Source organism: Melanotaenia boesemani, chromosome 14 (genome assembly GCF_017639745.1).
Source record: "Melanotaenia boesemani isolate fMelBoe1 chromosome 14, fMelBoe1.pri, whole genome shotgun sequence".
Classification (NCBI taxonomy): domain Eukaryota; kingdom Metazoa; phylum Chordata; class Actinopteri; order Atheriniformes; family Melanotaeniidae; genus Melanotaenia; species Melanotaenia boesemani.
The window spans coordinates 19,609,554-19,628,463 of NC_055695.1; the positions used below are offsets into that span (position 1 = coordinate 19,609,554).

At 38.7% G+C, this 18,910-nt stretch overlaps 1 protein-coding gene across 2 annotated transcripts in view; it reads left to right on the forward strand.

Moving 5' to 3' along the window:
• Positions 1-18,910, forward strand: part of LOC121652973 (voltage-dependent R-type calcium channel subunit alpha-1E) — a 109,458-nt gene that overhangs the window by 17,168 nt on the left and 73,380 nt on the right. For both annotated transcript variants that reach the window (XM_042006146.1, XM_042006148.1), the window contains exon 2: positions 16,299-16,565. In XM_042006146.1, coding sequence (XP_041862080.1) covers positions 16,299-16,565 — 267 coding nt within the window. The remainder of the gene's footprint in view (positions 1-16,298; positions 16,566-18,910) is intronic.

Sequence of the window (18,910 nt, forward strand, 5' to 3'; positions counted from 1 at the left end):
GCAGGCAATGAAGTGCGTTCAGTGTTGGTGCAGTTATTTGAGATCCTGTAAATGAACACGATTACCATTGAGAGTGAACCACTTGACTTTGTGGAGAACTTTGTGTACCCAAGAAGCCATATCAGCTCTGACAATGGAGCAAAGAAAGATATCCAAGCAAGCTCAGAAAAGCCTGCAAGGTATTCACTAGACTTCAAACCATCTGGAGGTCTTGGCAGTGGAATTTGAGGACCAAGATTAGACTCTACAACAGCAATGTCAAATCTGTCCTACTGTATGTCTTAGAATACTGGCAAGCAAAAAAGGAAGACATGGACAAGATCAATGTTTTCCACAACAGCTACCTGAGAAATATCTGCAGCATATTAAAGTGCAAAGTGCTCTACCTTAAAACCAGCTGCACCAGTGCAACTTAAAGAAAACGCCAAAGACTATGATGGTTTGACCATTAGATGGACACCACCAGGAAGACATAAGCCCAGATGGCCCAAGAGCACCTGGTGCAGAACAACTGAAGGAAATTAAACTTACCTGAGGTCAAGCTCAGAAGTTAGCAAAAGATCGAGATGAATGGCGAGAAGAAGAGGTTGTAGCCTAGTAAGTAGCCTAAGTAAGTACTAAGTAAAGTAATGTGATTAAAATAGTGATTTTTTTTTGTTTGTTTACTATTATTACAGTTTTTCTCGAATGCTAAAACACATTTCACAAATGTTTCCTCCATGTTCCCCAATGCCTAAACACAACACCCTTTTCTAAAGCTACATAAACACAACCACACCTTCGAACTTCAAAGCTCAAACTTCCACACCAAAAGAGCAGCTCGAAGCTTTCAAAAATGTAAACACTATACACATCATTACACACTACAGCAAAACAATTGAAAACACAATGCTCAATTTGTGAGACGGGTCTTTGTTTCATAACTGCCAATGCATATTTTTAGAAACTTTACAGTAACAGATCTTCTTAGATCTCTGCAGAGGATTAGGCATTTAGATTTGTGAGTTTCATATGAAGAGTATAAATCTATAGAAAATACTGCATGTACACAACTGTAACACGACTCATGGCAGAATCTATTGCACACAACAGTACTCTTGAAAACATGATCAGGGTGTGAAGGTTTTTGATTGACATTGTCCCAAATGATCACATAAATGTGATGTGTGGGCCCAGGATGGTGTTGGCAGAGCAGGAGGATGTCTCTTAGCTCCTCTAGAAAGTTGAGGAGACGTTGGGTGTTGTAAAACCCAAAGACAGCATGCCGGTGGACAAGCCCTGATAATGCTGGCCACGGTGAACCTTCTCCGGTTTGGACGGACTCTTAGCCTTGCTGCAGCCATTGTCATGCCATGGACAATGACATGGTCAGTGACTGTTGCTCGCATCTCGTCCGTAATGATGGTGCGAGGTTGTCCTGCTCTCCGTCCTGGACCTCCTCCTCTCCCTCCTGCATCTTCTCCTCTCCCTTGTTGGCCTCCTCCTCTTCCTCCTCTGATTTGAACTCCTCTTCGTCGTTGGCCTGCTCCTCTTCTTCCATGGCCAGCTCTTCTTCCTCCTGTGACTCGAATTCCTCTTCCCCTGACTCTGCCTTCATCCATTTTGTTTGTTTGGGATCTTCAGCAAACTGTGCACTCTGAACTTGCTTTTATACATGTGGTCACAGCATTACCAACAGGTGTCTTCAATTTTGAGTCGTTGTGTGTAATGAATGACGGCAGGTGTGTTCATTGTGTTCAAATATTGCTGACTGTGGCAAGCATTTTACATCACATGAGCTTTCATTTGAGAATATGAGCAGAGTTCTTTTGCAACTTGTGTTTTAGCAAGGAAAAATGTGTTTAGATTTTTGAGAACGGAGGATTGTGTTTTGTGAATTGTGTCTTCATGTGAAATGTGTTTATGATATTGGAAAATAATGGCTAGATTTAGTAAATGTGTTTAGACAACTGGTCATTTGGTTTAGGGGATTGGCTTTTGTGTTTTAGCATTTGAGAAAAACTGTAAAAGTTTAATCTTGTTTGATATTGAAATGCAAATTAACAATGTATTTATTTATACTTATTATTTGTTCAAGTTTAAGTTTATTCCTTTATAAAACAAAGGAATAAACAAAGAGCTTGTCCTTGCTGTTAATGGAGGGAGTAAGAGTTTACTTGCAGCCACTGCCGCTGCTGCTGTTACTGCTGCCATGATAACTGCATACAGCATGACCTCTCCACCACCCCAGCATCTACCCGGGTTAAAAGAGAAAATATTGTTCAGTGTTCACTCCAATATTTAATTGATTAAAAGGCATACATGTACAAAGAGTGATGGAGTCAGAGCCAAACCACCAAACTACACTGCTTGATAAAGCTTTTATTCATCAAATCACAGTTCTGTTTTTGATATGTGTGTGTGTGTGTGCATGATCAACATTTCCAGGATTTGTTATAAACAGCAGCAAACTTCAAAGTCTGTAAATAGGATTGCTGATGATGTTCGAAGTATTTGGCATTGATTAGTGAAAGAATGTTGCTGTTTAACATTAATGTTTCATGCTATGTGCAGCATCCCAGACTGTATGAGAAAGCTTCACAACCTTGTTTTGTCACAGATGTCTTGTTGCTATAGAGACTATTTCAGCAGCAAAAGACAGAAAAACTTTGGCGTTGACCTATCAAGAGTCTCAAAAGAGGGTACTTTCCAGCAATTCAATAGATATAGTTGTAGTGTCGAAAGAAAGCATCAAAGACTTTTCTGGTGCAATGATTCTTGTGAAAACATTATAAGATAATATTTGATATAATCTTTATTTATAGTGGGTGTTGTGAAAACACTTAAAATAATACATAATATCATCTTTGTTTTTGGCGCACTTTTCAAAACAAATGTTAAAGTGCTTTAAAAATCATAACAATGGATCAATACAAAATCATAATCAAAAGCAGTACTCAATAAAATTTTCAAATCAATCCTAAAACACATTGGTAGCCAGTGTAATGATGCTAAAATGAGTATAATATGCTCATAATTGCTTGTTCTAGTTAAAATCCGGGCAGCGGAGTTTTAAACTTTCTGTTCAGGGTTTTTTGATTAAGATTAGTAAAAAGTCTGTTACAGTAATAGAGCCACATAGAAATTAAATTATGTAAAATCACTTTGGTGTCTTTAAAAGTTAAGAACTAATCTATGAAATATTTCTAGGATGATAAAAACATAACTGTGCATGTTTAAATTTCAGCTTGTTGTCAAACCAGTTCCTATTAGCACGCTTCATATGATCTACTAAAATCCCAGCAGATGCCAGAATTTGCATCGCCACCTGCTGGGGTCCAATTAAAAGCACACCGGTCTTAGTGGAGTCAAATTGAAGGACGTTTTCAGAAATCCAGTAATACGATAGACATAACGCTCTTTGCGTAACACTGAAGAAGGAGATGTCATGTAAACCTGTGACTTTGAATGACTTCTGTTTTAACTTGGTGCTGTATAGAAAACAAGATCAAGATAAATTAACTTGCCTTGTAGTGGGGGCACTGGCCCTCATTGACGGGGCGGGGCAACAAATTAAATCTGAATTGATTCAAATTGATTTTTTTAACTCGGCTCTAACAGTCATGTAAAGCACTTAACTTCCCAGGGTCAGAGACTTTAACTAGTAGGTGTGTCATCAGCATAAAAATTAAAAATAACATTATGTCTTGTGTCCATGTACAGAGAAAATAAAACTGGTCATAGAACTGACTCCTGGGGTACACCATACTCAACAGGAGAAAGTGAAGACATGGAGTTATTTGCTGCAACACAAAATGCTCCATCAGTAAGATAGGATATATAAATTTTAAAACGGTCCCTGTAATCCCCACCCAGTGCTTCAGTTTAACAGGTATGTGTTTTAACATCTTAAGTTAGATGTATACTGAACCTTCTGTGGTTTATTAAATATATTTCTACTTTTAACAATGTGTAAATGTCTTTTAAACGGGAAGGGAACAATAGGATAAGCACTCTGTATGCAACTATAAAACTCAGAGGATGTTGACAGGTTGTAATCCCAGTGCCTTAGTGTGTTTTGATATTATCTTTTGTACCTGCACAGCCACGAGTTGTCCAATAGCTGTCATCAGCTGGGTTCTCCACATTGATGAAAATGTGTTGACACATGATCTGGCTGAGGCACTGGGATTCCCTGTCTCCTTTTCTGCCTGACTAAAAGTCAATAATGTCTCTTATATGTGTTCTAATAGCTACCAACACTCAGAAAACTTCACACTTATCACTCATCTACTTTCATTTTTCTGTCCCAGATACAGTTTGCCAACCTGATGTTACTTTGGACTAAAGTGCCCATAAATGTTCAGCCCTGCTAGAACAATGTGTAAAGAGAACTTGGGATCTAGATTTCTTTTCATAAAGTTGTCAGATGAGAGGCTATGGCTTTGAATGGAAAACACTTTCCTATTGTTACCTAAAATAAGATTTAAACTTCTCATTGTCTTGCTGAAATAAATACACTGCCTGTCAAAAGTTTTGATGCACTTTGCCATTAGATTTAATGAATAACTTTTGACTAGTAGTGTAGACCTTGAAAAGTAAATGAATGAAAGTATTTTGGATGGTAACATATGTTGCCCATTAGTCAGTACCATCAGTATCATCACCCTCTTCAGGAGGCACTGCAAAAAGACATGCGATTTGAGGTGATTGCACAACAAAAAATAAAGTGCTCATACATGCACTATAAGAGAATTAATAAACCTGCCCTCTCACGTTAACTGAAACCCTCCCACGCACACACTTCCCTCGCCAGGTACGTTAAAATCCTGCAGACCTATTAAAAATATACAAGCTTAGTGTCACTCCCAGGCAGAAACAGCAGGATGCACAGAAATGTGGCCAAACTCGACTAAAACCCGGCCCTAACTATCTACAGGAGGCAGCTGACCTCCTGTCCACATACTGGAACAGCTTACCGCCTATCTTGCTTCTTCACTGGAAGTCCTAAACAACTGCGAACAACACCCTCCCTGTTAATAGGTGCCACACAATTTTGACTGGAAACTCACGCATCATTCCTGCTTCTCCTTTGCGTCTCCTTTATCATCTGCTGATGATTTCCTCCTTTGTTATTAGCACACACCTGGGCTCTGCCTCTCTCTCTCGGCCACAGGTAAGTGGGTCAGATAAGATCCACCCAGTTACATCACAATATTTAGGCATGTAGACATGGTCATGGTGATTAGCTAAAGTTCAAATTGAGCATCATAATTGAGAAGAAATTAAATTTAAGTCACTTTGAATATGGCATGGTTATTGATGTCAGGCAGGCTGGTCTGAGTATTTAAAAAAATTATGATCTACTGGGATTTTCACACACAACTATGTCTAGGGTTTACAAAGAACAATAAAAAAAACAGAAAATGTACAGCAAGCAGCTTAAATATGAAAAAAATGCCTTAAAAATGAAAAATTTTAAAATACTTGTTGATATCAGTTACAACCTTGGTATGCAGAGTACCATCTCTAAACGCATAACACATCAACCTTTGAAGCAGATGGGTTGAGCAGCAGAAGACCACACCAGATGTCACTCCTGTCAGCTAAGAACAGGAAGCTGAGGCTACAAACTGCACATGCTTTAGGAAATTGGACAACAGAAGGTTGGGAAAACGTTCTGGTCTGATGAGTCGTGATTTCAGCTGTGCCATTCAGATGACAGGGTCAGAATGTGTCGTAAACAACATGAATGCAGGGATTCATTCTGTCTTGTACCAATGGTGCAGGCCGGTGGTGGAGGTGTAATGATTTAGAGAATATTTTCAAACACTTCGGGCCCCTCTGCACTACATCATTTAAAGGTCCCATATTATACACTTTATTCCCAATCTGAGACCATTCATTAATATCTAAATTAAATATTTCCGCCATGGTATGGACAAATCGACCCTCAGTTTGAGTGCAGCGGCTTCTCTTCACCTCCCTCTTTTTAGCAGCTTCAGAAATGTGCCGTTTATGGTGGGCGGAACCCTGGTGGAGCAGCTCAGCTGTTGGCTCCGCCCATCGCATCGCCCGTCATGAGGTGATTGACAGGTTAGGCCTTAGCGGTTACTAGACGCTGATTACAGCGTAGTGAAGGATAAACAAACGCCGGAACACCGGAACCCATTCCTGAAGCCCCCATTCCCGACCCAAACCGAAACGCACGGAGAACACAGCTAGCTACGCTCACCAATCTGATGCACAATGGCACCGGATACAAACAGTAGAAACAGTGACTTGGCTACATTTACAACAGTGCTAATATATTTTCAAGCTATCAGACTAATAAGGCCGAAACGATAAAATAACTGCCAGCTCTTACCTGCCAGCTGTGTCACGGGCAGTTGGTATTGAACCTGGCTTCAGCTTCAAACGGTCGGCGAAGCCTGCTTTCCATGCCCCCATGTTGTGGAAACAGTCCTCTTTGAAATGCTGGCCACAGACATGCAAAACCTTTGGAAGTTTTCCGGGTACATTTCCTCCAAAAATAAAATTAATCCACTCAGTCCTCGTGGGTTCAGTGGATGGAAGTAAAAAAACGTTTTCGTGTTCATTTATGCAGCCACAAACAGAACAGTGCTTCTGTCGCTTAGCCATGTCCGCTAACGATGGTTGCTGAAAAGGATAAACACTGGGCGCTAGGTGATTTTTAGAGGGCGTGCTTTGAGAGCCGGTAGGCGGGTCCATCGCTCTGTGGGGAGTGGTTATTGTCCCTTATGACGTCTTAACGTACACGCTTTCAAACTCGCTCACTTCAGCGTTTACTTCCCTAGAGGTGGAGCAGGGGGGAGAGAGAGCGCCTGAAAGAGTTTCACACTTACGGGTCTCCTACACATGCGGGGGGACCAGTATGACTGTTCCAAAACCATTAAAAAGTGAATTTTGCATAATATGGGACCTTTAAACACCATAGTCCAGGTATTGTTGCTGACAATACACCACCAGTCAAAAGTTTGGACACACTTTTCCGTTAGATTTACCGTGGAATTATATCCAAACTTTTGACTCGTAGTCTGTATATATATATATATATATATATATATATATATATATATATATATAGTCACCTTTAAAACAATGCATAACTTGTAAGGATCACCCTTCTGTCAAACAAGCAACACAACAAAATGTGTGGATTGTGCACTGCCCCTCCCCGCCCCAAAAATGGGCCAAAAACCTCTGCAATATTCTCCTGTTGGTATTCATTCTTGATTTGAGTTGCTTGGTGGATTGGATGATTGCAGTGTCCCACTTAAATAAGGGAAAAATAACATATTGTAGACATTTTTACACCATTTACTTATCTTTGTCAGGGACCTCAGTAGTTCAGTTTAGAATGGAAAAGGCAATTCCTTTAATTAATAATAAAAAAAAACATTATCATTTTTTTTCTTTAATGTTACAGGAGTAACATTATGTTAATGCTATAGGAGTAACATTAACATAAACTCTGCAGGAGTTTGTTACTCTTGATACCCTGTGTTTTGTTGTCTTCGCTCTTATGTTTTTTTGACGTCTCTTTTTCAGAGAGTGAAACTGTCATTCTTACTGAGTCTTTGCTGACTTAACCCTGAAGCTATGGTGTTGTGGAATATATTTTTAACAATGGACATGATGCTACCAAAATGACATTTTGGTAGCAATGGATATGATGCTACCAAAATGTCATTTCTTCATTTCTCTAGTCCAAATCACTGTCAAAGTTTAGAAAATTATACAAACTATCTTGTCTAAAGTCAGGAAAATGTATTCAAGTGTTTTGTTGAGAAGGAAAAAAAATCTAGCGTTTCTTTGAATCTTGATGCTCTGCACCAGAAATGTATTTAAAGTTGTGGCAGAAAATAGGATGAACTTTGTAAAAAGCCATGTGAAACCATGCTCTCATGTTCACATGTAACATCCAAAAAGGTTACGTTAACACATGTTAACGGGTGAGGTGCTGATTTTGCTATTAAACTATTAGCTGAATGGGACAGTAATGACCAGGTTTCAGATACAAGGCTGTCAGGTATCTCCAGTCACCAGTTCTATTTCTGAATTCAAATCTTTGTTCACACATCAGACCTGTGGCAGTTAGTCCTATTACCAGAATGGGAACTGTCAACCTCCTGTCATAACAGCAGGTAACCTTGGTAACTCTGTGTTCTAGAGCAAGAGTTGAGCAAGCTATACATCCCCTATACAAGTTTTCCATGCTGGCAACATGTCTACTGTATGATGCTAAAAAAGATGCCAGTTTAGCAGAATATTTATGTTTTAGAACTTTGTTTCTGTGTATTGTTTTTAACCCATAAGAGCCCGACGTGACATATTTGTCACATACAGTTTCTGAGACATTTTGCTTTAATTTATGGTATCAAATCCTGTTGAACACAATCTGATACTTGTCTTCTGTCCCCTAATAGTTACCCAGAAGCAGAAAACCACATTATAATATTTTTAATGCATCACATGGTAATCAATGGTAAATATCCCTCCCAAAAAAGTTATTTTTTGTTACATTTTGTTAAAGGGCCAAATAAAGACCTCATATTAAAAAAAATTTGACATTTCTTACCATTTTTTCATGGGTCGTGACTTTCTGGGATAATTCAGTTCCATAAATCTGCTGGTTTTAACATAGACTCAGTCTTCAGCTTTAACAAAGGATATATATATATATATAAATATATATATATATATATATATATATATAATCTAGGGATTGATCCCTCTTGAGGGTCACTGTCCTCCAGGTTTAAAATTTTTCTATGCTGAAACCAGACCCAAATGAATGGATCATTGAAGCATCTAGAGGGCAGTGGCCTTTAAGGACTGGATTTCAAGATCCCTGCTGTAACTACTTGCTTGGTGCTTTTTTCCAGGAATAATCACCCTTCCACCTTATCATCACTGTTTCTAACACCTAATCCACCTTTCAGCCAAGACAGCTGTGGCTGCCTCAAATCAAACTGTTTAATGTTATCTCTCAGATCGAAGGTGATATTGTGATTAAGTCAAATTTGTTTGACTCAATTACTTGATTATAAAATACAAATGAAAAAAAATAAAGCTAAATAATTGTTCTCTTATTACACAAGGAGACTGCTATTGAGCAATTAGTAGATGTCCTTTCAGCAGAAGACATCTGATTTGATGGCTGGTATGAGTTCTATTTTTAATGCCTGTAATGTGTTGGAGCGCTAATGAGTTGGAGGCCACACACCATTGATCACTGCCTTCATCATACTGCCATCACAAAACTCTCATCAGTGCCAGTGTTGTGGTTAACTCTCTCTTGTGGTTCAGCTCCACTTTTCTTTGTCTTCATTCCATCATCATCTTTCTCTCCCGGTTAAATGATGTGCCGATAGCCTCTGGACTGTTTTTTTTTTTTCCATTGATGCTCCCAACTGTTCCATAAAATGATGCCTGTAAAAATAAATGCTGATATTCAGTCATGCATCTTGTCACATACAGTATCTTTTTCAGCATGCAAGTGCTTTTTAAAGTCTCATCATCTTGTTTAAAGAATGAGAATTGAGTTATTATGCATTCATCTTCTATTGATAGAATCATACAAAAGACTAGAGCCAACAATATATTAGTTTTTTTCTAAATACTTAATTAGCCTCATTTTCCACTGTCTCAAGGGAAATGTTAGCTTTCTAAAAACTGTCTACAAATATAAATGTCTTAATAATACCCCGACACAATTGGATGCTGTAGTCTTTAGCAAATATTATAAATTAATGTTTTTTGGGGGGGATTTGTTCAGCTGCAGATTCTTGTGCTAATGAGTATCTAATGTACACTAATTGTGTGTGTGATTGACAAACCTGGGATTTGGAAAATCATTAAAATAATGAAACATGTTATGTAGTGCAGTGGCTTGCTGATTATTCGTTTGCTAGGGATTTGTTAAACAAGAGTGACGTGGATATCCATTTTTTTTACATGGAGAAATAATTGCTCTTCCTGGTTAAATTTAATTAGCCTGTGAGACACAAACAATGTTTATGTGTCTGTGTGTGTTTCTCTGTGTTTGATGTTTAGTGAAGCATGCACATGTATGTTTGAAAGTTTTTAAACCATTAAGATCTACCCAAATTTCTCGTTGACACAAACACAATTGTTATACTAGGTGAAAGTTGTCCAGTATTATACATTTTTAAATAAGTAAGTAAAGTTTATTTATAAAGCACTTTTCACAGATCTGTCAGTGGTTTGTCCATCTTGTTGCTAAAACCTTCCCAGTATCCTTTGATAAGTCCTGTCCATCTGCAATTTAAGAACATTCTCACTTCAGGTCTTTGGAAGTTTTGGGTTTCTTCAATTTGAACTACTTATTTGGAAGGTTTGTTTATGGACAGATATCCTGACATTTGAGCTTTTGAATATATTTGAATAATTCAGCATAGATTTTTCTATCAATAAGAATATGCGACCCTTGCACAGATGCATCTAAAGTTGTCCATACTATGATAATACCTCTACCATGTTTCACAGATAGAGTTCTTATATACTAGAAATTTTTAATGTCCTTTTTCCAAAAACATCCCCCTTGACCGTTCATTTGAACAAGTTAGTGTAAAAAAAAAATCTATTCTCAGATACTAATTAATTCTAAAATTTTGTATCTAGTTAGATATTAATTAGCACGGGTGTCAATGCTTAAATGCAACTTTGGCGTCTGCTGGTTCACGGAAAGGACCAGCCGCCTCTACCCATTTTAAACAAGCACTGCAGCTGGCAGCCTCTCCTCTACAGAACTTTCCTGGAGGACCCATTGTTTACAGCAGAGGTCTCCAACAAATTAATGGCTCATTAGTAGACTTGTCTGAGAGTCGTTTAATTTGAATCAGGTTTGTTGCAGCAGGGAGACATCTAAGATCTGCATGATAGTGGGCCTTGGGGACCTTTGGTTTACAGTGTTGCCAATTTAGCAACTTGTTGCTGTAATTAGCAAATAATTTAGACCTAACTAGCAATGCTTTATAAAAATTTTTTTTAAAGCAACTAGCAACCCACTGTTTTTGGTGTAACTGGAGACTTTGAGGCTGACATGAAAACACTTATTGCAATAATTTGCAGGTGCTACCAAAGGCCCCATCACCATCCAGAAGTGCTCACAAGAGGCTTGTGCTCAGGCAGTAGCCGCCCAGCTCCGAGCTGCAGGAAGAGCAGATATTCACTTTTGGTCCAAGCTATTATAATTATGTAAAAAGAAAATATGCGTGCAGCTGCATATGAGGTGGAAAAAATAGCATTCATTAATATGAATGTTACGTAGTTAAAATTAGAAATATATTTTTAAGTAACTATATTTATAGTAATTTCTTAATTCTCCCAAAAGGTTAGTAAGAGTTAGTAACTTATTTACAGCATTACAAACATCACTAGTTACTAGGGACAGTAATTATTGCATTAATTTATGTTTAAATAGGTTCCCTTTAATGAAACTTTAAATTCAAGTGCTTGTGGTTATTTAGAATAAAACTGAATATTAGATACGATTAATAAACTAAATGAAAACATTATAGAATAAACTACTAACTGAAAAACATTGTACACTAATCTTCACTATTTCAATGCTGCTGCAGGGCAAAGAATAGCAAAGCAACTAGTGTCACAAGTTTTTGTTGAACATAAGTATCAAGCTTAAGCTGTTTGGATGGCGTGACTCCGACTCCTTCTTTGTAAGCAGGGATGTGCTTCCTGAGAGTAGAATTATTTACAACCAATGTGGAGAAACATTGTGTTTCTGTGCAGAATAAAGCCTCTTATCTCTCTCTCTCTCTCTCTCTCTCTCTCTCTCTCTCTATATATATATATATATATATATATATATATATATATATATATATATATACATAGATCTCGTCCGTAGCTGCAACAGTGGTTTTTAAAAATGGTGGGGACACAAGATGCAGAAGTTTGGCAAGGGGCGTAGCAACCAGTCACCAAATACCTACGTCATGTGAGTTCCTATGGAACCACGAAAAGACCCTGCTTCAGCATAGGAGCTAAAATAGTTATAGGAACTGAGGGTCGTTACCCCTAGTTCCTAGATGTCCGAATGCGCGACAAAAACAGCCTGGTTCCCGAAAAGGTAGGAACTTCAAAAAGTTCCTACAGTGGAAAAGCACCAAAAATGCTACCTTTGTTTTCTATAGCCTCACCATTGCTGTATGTTTCTCTTGTGCGTGTGACTGTCCATGTGTGCTTGGGTGTGCACACTTGCCCAAAACTGCCCATGTTTGGCTTACCATGATGTTTTACTGTTCCAAAACATTTTCCAATTATTTCTTGTACTGTTTCACATTGGCTGGGGGGCAGCTGTAGCTCAGGAGGAAGTGCAGACGTCTTCCAGCTGGAAGGCTGGTGGATTGATTCCAGGCTTCCCCTGACTGCATGCCCAAAGTTGTGTACACACATAAAGATTATCAGGCTGTTTTTGTCCCGGTTCCCCCCCTTCTTAACCAAGGACGGCAAACGCCCGATTATCATAAGATTTTCCTAGAAAATGATCATTTTAGGCATGGAAGGGTATAAAGTCAGTGTTCACGCTGTCTCCACTCTGTTATTTTTCTCAGCTCTGCATATTTCTATTAACAGTAGTCGTAAAATTATCATCATTACTTCTTCATGTATGTCCTCTTCCATGCTGGGTGTTGTGTTTTCTAGTTGTTGCCATGGTTCTTCCTCTTCGTTTTCGTTAGATCACATTTGATCACACAAGATTTTGGGCTCAGAGGACTAGATTCTAGATTGGCTGCAGGACAGACTCGTGTATGTTGTATGTGTTGTTTTGTGCTGAGGTCATCGGCGCACACCACACACAGTATGATCAAAACTGTTAAATGCCTGATTTTTTTATCTTCATGTTTTATATCTTCAGGTTTAAAAAATTCTTATGTTTGTGCCAGCCTTAAGTGTCCTTGAACAAGACACTGAACCCTACATTGCCTCCCGATGTGTCTATCGGGTATGAGTTTGTGTGTGAATTGGTGAATGTGGTGTAAAGCACTTTGCGTAGTCAAGCGGACTGGAAAAGTGCTTTAAAAGTACAGGTCCATTTGCCATTTACCCCCCAAAAAATGTCATGGAACTCTATGTTGTAGAGTTGACACATTAAGAAAAAGAAATAAAAAACCTCAGGTCACCTCTAATAGAGGGAAAAATGATATCGCTCATATCATTTAATAAACACACTACTTGTAGAGTTCTTGTTTCAATTGACCTTAACCACACACGGAAACCAAAGATGACCAGTTAACATAATATCATACGTTTATTTAACTGTTCTACAAAGTACCTAAGATAAAATATGAACACATAAAGCATTGGAGCAGCAGTGGCTCAGGTGACAGAGTGGGTCGTCCAATCAACCGGAAGGTTGGTGGCTTGATTCCCATTTCCCCAGTCATATGTCTGAAAGTGGATAAATGTTCAGTGGTGGTTGGAGAGGCTGTAGGCTCAGACTGGCTGCTACGTTTCTGTCAGCCTGCCCCATGGCAACTGTGGCTACACATGTAGCTTACCATCACCAAGTGTGACTGAATAATGGATACAATGTAAAGCGCTTTTGGTACCTTGAAAAGCGCTATATCAATCTAATCCCTTATTGTAGGAAAATGAAGTCCAGTTCTGTTGGATTGTTCCTGAATCCAGAGGAAGCGAAGTATGAACAAACTCAATGAAGAGCTGATTGGATAACTCTTTGTAAAATGTCAAATCTTTCCTTCAGTTCCTTTTACCTTCTCTCTCTCATTCTCTAATTATTCTACTCTCTGATTTCTGACTGTTTGAACTCGCGGGACTGAGCCTGGGTGGAGGTGTGGTTTACTGTCTTCAGCCAATGGAAGCAGACGCAGCCTTACAGCTCTGACAGAAGATCAGACTTAACTTGGATTTTAATTTGCATATCAGAGTTTGGATGAATATTACAAATGTTTCTGTTTCTTTATTTCTCTTGTCTTGGAATATTGGATTCAGACATTTGTGGAAACATCTGTAAATTATATTTTGTTGAAACATTAGCAAGGATGAATGTGTAGAAACATTGATCAATTATTCAAACAGGACGAAATAAGGGTTGCCATCCGCCTTCACCAGTTGGGGTGAGAGGACAGCAAGAGAAAGAAAGACAAGACGTGAGAAAGAGAGAAAATAACAATTGACACTTGGCAAATTGGTTGGGTCAGTTACTGCAGGTCAAAACATGCAGTCACCAAAGATGTATGTAGAAACATCGTGTTATGATGTTATTACAGCTTCCCTTCAGAGATTAATAAAGTATTTGTTAATTTAATTTAATTTAACTTAACTTAACATAACCTAAATTCACTTAACTTAATTAAACTAAATTAAATTAAATTAAACTGAGGGAAAAAATGCAGGTGAACAAGGAGAATGGAAGGTGGGGGTGTTAATGTGAGGTCCCCCTGCAGCATCAATTTAAAACAGCTACAGTAAGTAAGATAATTTTAAGTTTAATCTTGCAAAGTGTAAGAAGCTGGTAACATGAGAAAGTTCTGACTTCCACAAGTAAGACTGTACTCTTAGTAAACTGTTCAAGTAATAAAACATTTCTGTAAGTCCTTAGTTTAACAGGATATTGCTCTCATTTATAAACAGACACCCTATCACATCTTAAATCTAATGGACTGAAAACATTTGTCTTTCATCTCCCCTTCAGATTGACTGCAATGATTTACAAACTGTATTCAAAATTGTTTTCTTAATAAAAAATCTAATCATTTAGTTTTAAATGTTTAAGTAGGATCCCTTGTTTGTATTCTTTAGGCTTGTTAAAATGTCAATATGGAGAATATGGAGTTCATATAGGAAATGTAGGAAGGCTATGATCTTTTTTGTCTTTGTTGCCTTCTTCACAATCATGTCTCATGCTCTCTTACTTGCCGCTTAACTGTTGAAATACTACATCCTCATGAGAGATAAAGTATGATTATTTCCAGCCAGCTAGTAGACTCCCCCTCACTGTCATGAATGCAATAGCTGGTTCTAAACCCTGTAATTAGCTAAAGATGCTAGCCGCTGTTCTTCTGAGTGGCTTGTTGGAGCTGTGTGTTTCACAACAGGTGTTTACTAGCCCCAGATCTGATGCGTGACCAGCATTCAGCCCCGAGGCGTGACCATCCCGTGACCACGAGGCGAAACGAATATCGCAGCGTGGCTCCTCTGCAAATAGCAGTTGACCAATTAAGAGCTGGAGTGATAGAATAATACCTCAGTATATAAAAAAAGAAATGCTGTGGACGTCTTCAGAAAAAGCTTAAAGTTAATGGTACATATTATAACCCGTTAATATTTAGAATAAAATGTTTAAAGGATGGTGAACATAGTTGCCAGAAAATGGAAGCAAACCCCTCTTGTTTTCTTTACTTGTTGACTTTGTTGATGTATTGTTGGTTAATATTATGCCAGCGCATCATTTGTTAAAATTAAATCCGCGCTTAGCAAGCTGCACGAGTTGGAGGTTGTGTGAGAAGGAGGATAGGTGTTGATCTTGTCGCATAGGAGGCAGTTGTGTCCTCTCCTGCTTTTCTTCTACTGCGGGGAACGAGGAGACGCTTGCTACACTATGCCACTTCAGACAAAACAGACGGAGGATTTGATTTCATTGTTTCTGCGTAATGCGTAGTTGACCGCTTGTTTTTGTTCGCGTTGTTTCGGGGGAGAAATGTTGTGGAAAAATACCAAAGTTCTTTTTCCGTCGTGCTCTTACGCACGCAGCAGGATAACGCTCAGGTGCTAGGTTGTCAACAAAGAGGACAGAGGAGAGAGATGCTCTGAATTAGTCAGTGGACTACTGCTGGTTTATGTGAAAATCCTTGGATCAACCTGTGCTTTCTCTCGGGATGGCTGAAGATGTGACCTGTTGCAGCATTTATCAGAGATTTTAGTGTTTCTGCGGAGTTGACTGAGCAAAATGAATCAGTTTTCCTTTATTCATTTTTAACGACAGCTTTTTTTACAAAACGAAAGGGAATTGACTTTGGTTACTTTTTTGTCATTTTTAAGCAGAAAAAAAGAGGGGGATCGTCGTGGTGGTTTGTCTGAGCTTCGCTCTGGCAGACTTTTTGGTTTTGAAGTTTATGAGCGAGGTGTTTTTACTGTTAAGCCCACAAGATGGACTGAAACAAATAAGGACTCTCCACCTTGCTGCTGTCACGCCAAGCGCAGCACCGCGCCCTGCTTTCTGGAGTGTAACCTCCTTTCCTCCCGCTTCTCATTCTGTCTCCCCCTCCTGTGTGACTTGGTTTTGACAGAATGGCCCGCTTCGGAGACGACGTCCCGGGCTTGTTGAGTTCAGGGGATGGCGGATCAGAGCGCAACCGGAACCGCGATGGGGCGGCCGTGTCTACAGGTGGGATCTCCCCAGCCTTCAAGCAGACCAAAGCGCAACGTGCCCGTACCATGGCTTTGTACAACCCTATTCCGGTCAGGGAGAACTGCTTCACCGTCAACAGGTCGCTCTTCATCTTCGGCGAGGACAACGTGGTCAGGAAGTACGCCAAGAAAATCACTGAGTGGCCATATCCTTTTTCAGCTTCATGGTCAATGCACACTCACCTTTTTATGTGAAGTGAGTCATAAATTGTTAAGGTAAGTAAAATGTTACCAAAAAGCAGCCATATAACACAGCGATGTTCACAGTGTGGCCCCACAAACTGAATATAGACTTGTCATTTGGAAATTTCCACAGAAAGGAAAAGTTATGAAAAAGGCAGATTCAAGAATTTTGCCCAGATCCTCTCCCACAGAAGCAACGGTGAATTTCAGCAACATGGAAATTTTACATGGGACAAAACTAAGTTGCACATTCATTAATAGCCCAAAACACACACACACACACACACACAGAGAGAGAGAGAGAGAGAGAGACTAATTAAACACATTTTTGAGTGAAACATTTGACTCAGTTATGCATTAAAATGGAATCCAGGGTAGTTTAGTATTGAAAATGCAAAGTTAGTGGAAAAGTAGAGCATGCAATCTTTTTAAGCAAATTTGGGGTACAGTTTACAAGATACTGCTGAAAAGGAGAATGTGTGAGTGAAAAGTGAATTAGAGTGATTTATTTTTTTTTCTAGTGTATGATAGCTATACCCGCCTCTCTTACTGTTGTCATGAATCAATAATCAATAAACCAGCACTTTTCATAACTATTTAATTCATTTATTGCATGTTTTCTGCATTGTCCCTATGTGTGTTGAGTATTTTTTTTTATTTTTTAAAGCTAAATGCTATAAAAAAATATCTCAGAAACTATATTTTGTTGTTTTACACAATGGACTGAAAGCAGTTACAGCCCTAAAATGCACCATTATGTCTTCTCAGATTATGTCACATCATCACCCAAAATTTGGGTTGGTTCATCTTTAGATCTTAATAACATGAACTAGCTGCATTTTCAAAATGAATGACTCCCTCTTCTGTCACCAAAAAAGGGAAGAGACTTTTATTCTGTCCGTTGGGGCCACATACAAATGTCGATTGGTGATGTGTTTGTGCTGTTGACTGTGCAGCTCACCAGGTGTCTGGGCCAGGTGTGGCCTCTGTACAGACTATTGTTCTGTTCCATTCAGCAGCTTCCTGACTGACTGGCAGACTGCTGATTTTAAAAACCCAGCAAATAAAATGAGTGTGCTCTTGTTTAGTTTTTCTCTGGGGTTGCTTATTTATTGAGGACCTGACATATAGAAATAGATTTTAATCAACAGTTGTAGAAAAACACTTAAAAGGTGTGTGTCTGTTATCACAATACAGATATCCCCACCCTATAGGGATTTGGTCATTGTTAATAATTGTACTATAACTGCATTTACAGGCACATTTTACTTTGCAACAGGAATACAATTGGCTTTAAATCGTATGCTGTGGGTGCTGTTGCGATCAGCAGGAAGGCAGGCAGACTGGATAACCTCTAGGTTAATGTGCTGTTGTGGTGGGAGTGTCTTATTACATCTAATGAGTTCCACTGTATCTGATTAACAGACATTAACAAGAATTGTGTATAATGTTGTCTGATTGTTGTGTCTTATGCTATTACAGCCTATCATCCCTCACAGACCCATGCAGTAATCTATTGCTTGCTAATAAGGTTTTAAAAAGAGTAATGCTGAGCTCTGACCACTATCCATTGTGACACAAGGTACAGTAAATGGTCTTGTGCAATAGTTTTCTTGGCTTTCTGACGGTCTTTCAGAGTTAAGGTAAAGATTGTCTGTTTTTTTTTTAAACAAAATTTCCGTCCAGTCCTATTACCTTACCATTTATAGATGAATGTCTTTGGTAGTGATGTGTCGTTTCCAAATGAGCCGGCCCTAAGAACTGATTCTTTGAAATGAACAAGAAGAGACAACTCCCATGGGGAATCTTCATAAGGGGTGAGTCTGTATGGGCACACTGTGTGGCTAGTTGCATGCAAAGACAGATTAGGATCTTACCATTAAGTGATCGAAGGAAGGGGGGCATACTCTCAAAAGACAGGGAGTGTAGTGGTGCAGGCCAGGTACAGAGAGTTCCAGGGATAAATGGGGAGATGTGGATTTTAAATACAAGTGTGTCAAGAAAGATAGGAGAAATTGGTGACACCAAATTGTTATAATGTTTAGACTTTGGTCTTTATTTATTTATTTGATTTGTTTGTTGTGGTTCTATGTCCAGTTATTTATTTAAAGGTTTGATTAAAATATTAGTAGTTGTATTTTTGTAATTAAAAATGCATAGAAATAAGGCTTTAAAAAAAACCCACTAAATTAAGAAAAATTCATAAACATACAAACCATTTATAATTACCAAACAGAGCTAAAATAGAAGCTCCGAATGATAATAAAGCCTCTTTAGAAATAAAGATTATGGAAAAGTGATGGTCAAG